The sequence below is a fragment of the Poromitra crassiceps genome (assembly GCF_964638095.1).
Source record: "Poromitra crassiceps genome assembly, chromosome: 15".
NCBI lineage: Eukaryota > Metazoa > Chordata > Actinopteri > Beryciformes > Melamphaidae > Poromitra > Poromitra crassiceps.
The window spans coordinates 40804023-40811522 of record NC_139634.1 but is presented as its reverse complement, the minus strand read 5'-3'; the positions used below and the strand labels follow the sequence as shown (position 1 = coordinate 40811522).

The window sequence follows — 7500 nt, the reverse complement described above, 5'->3', positions numbered from 1 at the left end:
TTTTTTTTTTTGAGAAAGTCCAAGATGGCGGAAAATCTAGCAGACTTAAATGGGCGTGGTCTATATGGATAGATGCGTATTGATCCAGGGAATCCAGCAGATGTGGAATTTTGATTCTACGCCTCACGGTTCAGCAGTTATGGGTCAATACGCAAAAGGGTCTGTTATAGCGCCACCATCTGGCCAATATGGCTAATTTTTTGTCTCTGAGTAGTGGGGCACATTTCCAACCTATGTGCAAGGTCTGGCTACTGTAGCCCTTACAGTTTTTGACGTGCATGCTGTTTTAGGGCGGAATAATAATAATAATAATAATAAACGGAACAGATACAATAGGGATCCACGCACTTCGTGCTTGGACCCCTAATAAACGGAACAGATACAATAGGGATCCACGCACTTCGTGCTTGGACCCCTAATAATAATTATTATTATTATTATTAATGGGTCGTGGCCGGCCACTGACGACATCATCAGTGATGTCACAACACTCATGACATCACTGATGACATCATCATAAGTGTGTGTGTGTGTGTTTTCCCAGGATGGTAAGGGCATGTCCCACCGTTCCCCAGGATGGCGAAGGCATCGATGCTGTTTAGGCTATACATGAGGACACAATTCAAAATATTGTCAAACATTTGGTTTTTGAGATAAAATTCTGAGATTTTACACACTTCAACTAATGTGAGGAAAACTTTGTAAAAAAAATCGTGAAGTTTCTAGCTTTATTTAGCGAGAATTTGCAGTAGTTGTTCACAGAGTTTTACAGTTTTTGTAGTTTTGCAGTCTTTGGACTTCATAATTGGCCATAGGTTGCAGTGTACAAAAGGTTCTCCTCACCTGGGTCCACATTTCAGTGAAAGTTGCAAAGCTGTAGCATGTATGCCTGATTTGTTATGAATTTTCAAATTTTGAAACTTTAGACGGTCGCTGTAGTGCCACCATCAGGACTATTGGCGCCTGGCATGGGACTGGACCTTTGTGCAAAGTTTGGTTTATTGTCATGCATGGGAAGTCCAACTTCCCGGAAGAATAATAATAATGGCAAATACAAACAGTGGCCCTGCCGCTTCGCTGGCCCGGCCACTAATAAATGCATAATGTATGATGTGTGTGATGTGTGTGTGTGTGTGTGTGTGTGTGTGATAGAAGAGATTAAAAAAAAAAAAAAGAAAGAAAGAAGAAAAAGAAACAAACAAACAAACAAACAAACAAACAAACCAAAAACAATAAAAAATTCAAGATGAGAGGCAACTGAATTAAATTGTAGAGAGATAACTGAAAGTAAACAACACAACATGTTGGAAAGCAGCAGAACAAAATGTATAAAAAGATGGATGTGTCATTTGTCCATTTGATTTCATGTCCTCAGCTTATGATTTGCAGTGTCAAAACATTGGAGTCTTTAGATATATTTGGAATGACAAAAGTGAATTTCAGTGGCTGAAATCCTCCCTCTGTGTTTTTGCTTGCAGGTGTTCTTCCGCGGTGCGTCAGTGAACGCCATCCGAGGTTTCCCGATGAGCGCCACCATGTTCCTGACCTACGAACTCTGCCTCAAGTTCTTCAGGGGTATTTAAGAGACCACAAGGTGTTTTGGGGGGTAGAGGTATTTAAGAGACCACAGGGTGTTTTGGGGGGTAGAGGTCTTTAAGAGACCACAAGGTGTTTTGGGGGGTAGAGGAATGCACTTTTGTTTTTGACAAATAAGCTCTACTTACTTTGTGACAACAGGATCGTTCGCAATTTCATCGGCTTTTAGAGATGGTGCTAGCTTGTATCTTACATTGAACAAACACATGGTGCAGGGGCATGGGCATTCAACCATATAAACATCACATCCAGAGGTGAAACTGATACCGATCTTCTTGTCAAACATGGGTTAGTTGACCAATAAGGTTTTAAATGAATACACCAAGTTTTGTGGAGATTGTCCTGTCAAGTGATGAGAACATAGTGTATGATAGTGTTAGCTTGGAACCTGCTGTGGCTTAACATAGTGTATGGTAAAGCGTTAGCATGAAGCCTGCTATGGCTCAACATAGTGTATGCTAAAGCATTAGTTTGGAGCCTGCTGTGGCTCAACATAGTGTAGCCTATGCTAAAGTGTTAGCTTGCAGCCTGCTATGGCTCAACATAGCGTGTATGCTAAAGTGTTAGCTTGACGCTAGCTATGTCACAACATAGCATCTGCTAAAGTGTTAGCTTGGAGCCTGCTATGGCTCAACATAGCGTAGCCTATGCTAAAGTGTTAGCTCTGAGCCTGCCTTGGCTCAACATAGCGTAGCCTATGCTAAAGTGTTAGCTCTGAGCCTGCCTTGGTTCAACATAGCGTATGCTAAAGTGTTAGCTGGGTGCCTGCTATGGCTCAACATAGTGTGTATGCTAAAGTGTTAGCTTGACGCTAGCTATGGCTCATCATAGCATCTGCTAAAGTGTTAGCTTGGAGCCTGCTATGCTCAACATAGCGTATGCTAAGGTGTTAGCTTGGAGCCTGCTATGCTCAACATAGCGTATGCTAAGGTGTTAGTTTGGAGCCTGCTATGCTCAACATAGCGTATGCTAAGGTGTTAGCTTGGAGCCTGCTATGCTCAACATAGCGTATGCTAAGGTGTTAGTTTGGAGCCTGCTATGCTCAACATAGCGTATGCTAAGGTGTTAGCTTGGAGCCTGCTATGCTCAACATAGCATCTGCTAAAGTGTTAGTTTGGCGCTCGCTATGGCTCAACATAGCGTGTATGCTAAAGTGTTAGCGTGGTGCTCGCTATGGTTCAACATAGTGCATGCTAAAGTGTTGGCGTGGAGCCTGCTATGGCTCAACATAGTGCATGCTAAAGTGTTGGCGTGGAGCCTGCTATGGCTCAACATAGTGCATGCTAAAGTGTTGGCGTGGAGCCTGCTATGGCTCAACATAGTGTACATGCTAAAGTGACACATGGATGATTTGTGTGTCTATCTTCTCGTCACCTTATGGGTAAACTGACCAACAGGCCATTCTTCCAAAATATCAACATAATCCTTTAAGGCAAATTTGCCAAAGAAATTGGTGTATTCCTTTAAGGTAGTCTGGGATCCGTCTTTCCTGGGAGACTGTCCATACGTGAATACACAGGATAATGCACTGGAAAAAATGCCATTATATTATTTTATAATATAATGTGTATCATTATCATTAAATGATGGCGTTACCAGTAATCAACCCACTTTGTATCATATATAATCTCGGTAATGTAAGCACATGGGCAGTGTTTTACCTTCTCTCTCCGTTTACCTCACGGAGAAAAATGTTCCTGCTGCTGCCTGCAGAAACTCCGCCCCCACCAACGTCACAACGGAGCGCTTTGCCAGAGGAGGAAATGGGAGATCTCCGTGAGGTAAACAGAGAGGGACGGTAAACACTGCACATGTGCTTATATTACCGAGATTATTAATGATACAAAGTGGGTTGATTACCGGTAAAGCCGTCCTTTAAGAAGGGAATTTTACCTTCATCTGCAAAAGATGAAGGAATATGCATTTATGGTAATCATCTGAATGAATGATCAGATGAAGGAAATAACTTTCTGAGTTTAGTTTGGGACACATTGATTGTGTTGAAAATGTCACAGAATTTCATTCATAAAATGCACAACGTGTTAGATCCTGTTGTCACGTCGCATCACATCCATGAACGCCTTCCACTGCACATGTGCTGCATGTGTGTCCCGTGTTACCGAGCACTTGCACATACGTGTTTCTTATATTAAGAAAAGCGAGGGAGTTGTACAAGTTTATTTTAACTTCTCATTAACATACAGAAACATTCAAGATACATACTTATACACACTGTGCCATTGCTTTATTTGATTATTTTATTTGAATACACCGCAGAAATGTAGAATGGACAGTTACATAGCATTTACTACACTCAATCACACAGAGAAGAAGTGTCATTCCAAAATGACATCCACATTTGGGGGGGAACTTACAAAATGTCATCTTAAGACATTTCCCACCAAAAGAAAGTTGTTTTTGAGAATCTAATCATCTCTGTTTTAGAAGTCTTGATGGATGAAGTTCAGTAAGCAAAACCTTTACAAATGGATATTTCTCATATTAGAATGAATAACTTCAAAATAACATTTTTTTTTTTTCTAACTATTTTTTTGTGTTTGTTTTCATCTCATGTAAATATCTGTAAATATGTGACCTGCCATTCCAGATGGCAGCGAGCCAGAAAAGTCTTATTTTAGTGTAAATAAAGCTCTTAAACACACCCGCGAGTCTGGGCACTTCTTTGAATCTCATCTTCTCAGAAGAACATGGGGCAGGGGGGTCACGTGACAGGGGGGTCACGTGACGGCCGCTGCATAAAGCCAGTGAGCTGTTACTAAGATAAGCACTTGATGTGTTACTTTAAAGGCATAGACCGTAATAAAATCAAGTTAAAGGCCACAGGGAGGAGGTAACTAGCTGTTGCTGTAAACAAGGCTGGAAGAAACTAATTATATTTACTCATGTTACTGTAATGGAGTCACTTTTTTAGTCCTTTTGAAGCACAGTAGTTATACTTTTACTTCAGTACGTTTTTATTGAAGTATTCTCCTTCAGTCCATTTTAAATCCATCCATCACAGATGTGTCTCTCCATCGGCAACAGAACCTGGGTCAACGTAAACTGACAAACTGGATCATTCACAGTGAGAAGAGGAGTGTGACTTGACTTTGTGTCTGCTCTTTATTTTCTCATTTCTAATGTTTAAGTGGAAAAAATCATGTGGAAAACAAAGTTCACAGCTAACAACGCTTCTCTGTTCTAAAGAGGAACCCAGGAAATGTTTACAATACTCTGAAGACATTTTAATATCACACACATTTTACGCACAGATTTGTACTACTACTTTTATTAGTAAAATATCAGCAAAGTAACAGCACTAGTTCTACTTAACGTACATGTAAGTCGGCCTACTCTTTTCACCTCAGCCTGGTTGGAAGAACCGTATTGGGACCTTTCAGTAGATATGAGTCCAGCTGTCGGGTGCAGGCAGCTGATAATGGAGTCTGAAGCCACTGTCACACACAGCTACAGTACAGAAGAGAACACACTCTGTTTGCTGAGTACAGGAACATGAACCTGGTTGTGATGTGGTATAATGGCCACTGGATGGCGGTGTGTCCCAAAACAAAGCCAGCAGCTGTTCATTTCCCAGTCTGCTCACATCTCACTTCATCCCTCTTCTTGTTCACTGAGCACCACTAACAGCAATGTTAAATAATAATAGTAATAATAATAATAAGCATGTTCAGTTGGTTTATAACGAGGATGTCTCATGTCTATAGCACTTTTGGAGGTTTAATTTCACTTCTTTATTTCATTCACTTGTTCAAGTTGTTCATTTAGTATTTTTTATCTTCTTATTTTTATTTCCTCCTCCCCTTTCATGGGGATGGAGAGATGAAGGACAGAGGAGCTGGATGAGGGAGGAAGAGGAGGGGAGGAGAGATGAAGGACAGAGGAGCTGGATGAGGGAGGAAGACGAGGGGAGGAGAGATGAAGGAGAGAGGAGCTGGATGAGGGAGGAAGAGGAGGGGAGGAGAGATGAAGGAGAGAGGAGCTGGATGAGGGAGGAAGACGACGGGAGGAGAGATGAAGGAGAGAGGAGCTGGATGAGGGAGGAAGAGGAGGGGAGGAGAGATGAAGGACAGAGGAGCTGGATGAGAGAGGAAGAGGAGGGGAGGAGAGATGAAGGACAGAGGAGCTGGATGAGAGAGGAAGAGGAGGGGAGGAGAGATGAAGGACAGAGGAGCTGGATGAGAGAGGAAGAGGAGGGGAGGAGAGAGGAGCTGGATGAGAGAGGAAGAGGGGAGGAGAGATGAAGGACAGAGGAGCTGGATGAGAGAGGAAGAGGAGGGGAGGAGAGAGGAGCTGGATGAGGGAGGAAGAGGAGGGGAGGAGAGATGAAGGACAGAGGAGCTGGATGAGAGAGGAAGAGGAGGGGAGGAGAGATGAAGGACAGAGGAGCTGGATGAGAGAGGAAGAGGAGGGGAGGAGAGATGAAGGACAGAGGAGCTGGATGAGAGAGGAAGAGGAAGGGAGGAGAGATGAAGGACAGAGGAGCTGGATGAGAGAGGAAGAGGAGGGGAGGAGAGATGAAGGACAGAGGAGCTGGATGAGGGAGGAAGAGGAGGGGAGGAGAGATGAAGGACAGAGGAGCTGGATGAGGGAGGAAGAGGGGAGGAGAGATGAAGGACAGAGGAGCTGGATGAGGGAGGAAGAGGAGGGGAGGAGAGAGGAGGTGGGGGTGACGAGGAGGTCCGAGATGCAGCAGAACGAGGAAGCGGCAAAGATGGAGGAAGACTTTAAATTTGGAAGTTCTTCAACATATCTCTATCCCAGAAGTCATTTTGTGTTGGAATGCTGTCATTTACCTTTTTTGTGTGTGTGAATCCACTTTCCCTCCACCTGCTGGTTAGTGATCAGGTTAACTGAGCTGACTCGTCTCAAACCACTCTGTCTTTGCAATGGCTGTTTTTTCTCCTCTCCTCCAGACCAGTAAATACAGCTATCTATATAAGCTTCTCCATAACATCTTCTTTAGATCGGCCTATCGCTTGTTTTCTGGCCGGTTATATATTTAGCCGTCAGCAGAACAGAGTCATTCCTCAGGGAGTTAGTTCTCCAAGATGCCGCTGGCTTCCCTGACCTGGAAGACCTGGAAGGTGAAAGAAAGTGAGGAGGACATTACATTACCATGTGAGAGGTCAGAAGCGTCCCAGGTGTGTGAGGCTTTACAGTGGGGTCACCGCTTTGCTTGACCTGTGGTTGGTCCACATCGGCACTCAGAAGGCTCTCACAACAAACCTGCTGCGGCGTGTTGGTCTGTAAACACTGAATTCAGACTAGCTTCGTTAAGCACTTACTTCATGTCATAATGCAGGGGATGTTTTTTGGCCTTCATCAGTGTCTTTACACTCGGCTTCATGCTCATCAAAATGTCTCGTTGGTCTGAAGAGGTTTTTCATCAAGAAGACACAAACAACACTACATATTTGGGATTGTTGGAATGACAATGGTAAAAGATATGCCTCAGTACAAAGAATACTGCTTATTTTAGGACCTGGGTATTATACGGCCCGATGATGGTTCTGCCTGGCCCGGGACGTCTAAGACAAACGACACCATTTGACTTATTGAAGCTAAAACATCGAAGGAGATGACCTCCATTGGCTGTTTGGAGTGATTTTCAATATAATAAATGCTGAAGAATAAGTGCACAGTATGTTTTCTATCATTTCATCTAATGATCAAATTTGAGGTTACGGCATGACAATATTTTCTCATGTGGCCCCACCAGGAAAGATAATTGCCCACCCTTGATTTAGAAGCATGTAATGACATATCAGAAATATAAAGTGTACAAATGTAAGCTTATGTGTGCTTATGAAACATGTTGATGCCACCCGCGTCACGCTTCACCAAGAACTAACAGTCTTATTGTGTATTTACCTTTCCAAGGCC

The 7500-nt window shown here is 43.1% G+C and overlaps 1 protein-coding gene across 1 annotated transcript in view; it reads left to right on the top strand.

Annotated features, from left to right (window-relative positions):
* Window positions 1-1583, top strand: part of slc25a48 (solute carrier family 25 member 48) — a gene marked incomplete at both ends in the record, with an annotated part of 39069 nt that extends 37486 nt beyond the window's left edge. The window contains one exon of the mRNA XM_083651903.1: window positions 1479-1583. Coding sequence (XP_083508029.1) covers window positions 1479-1583 — 105 coding nt within the window. The remainder of the gene's footprint in view (window positions 1-1478) is intronic.
* Between the last annotated feature and the right edge of the window lie 5917 nt (window positions 1584-7500).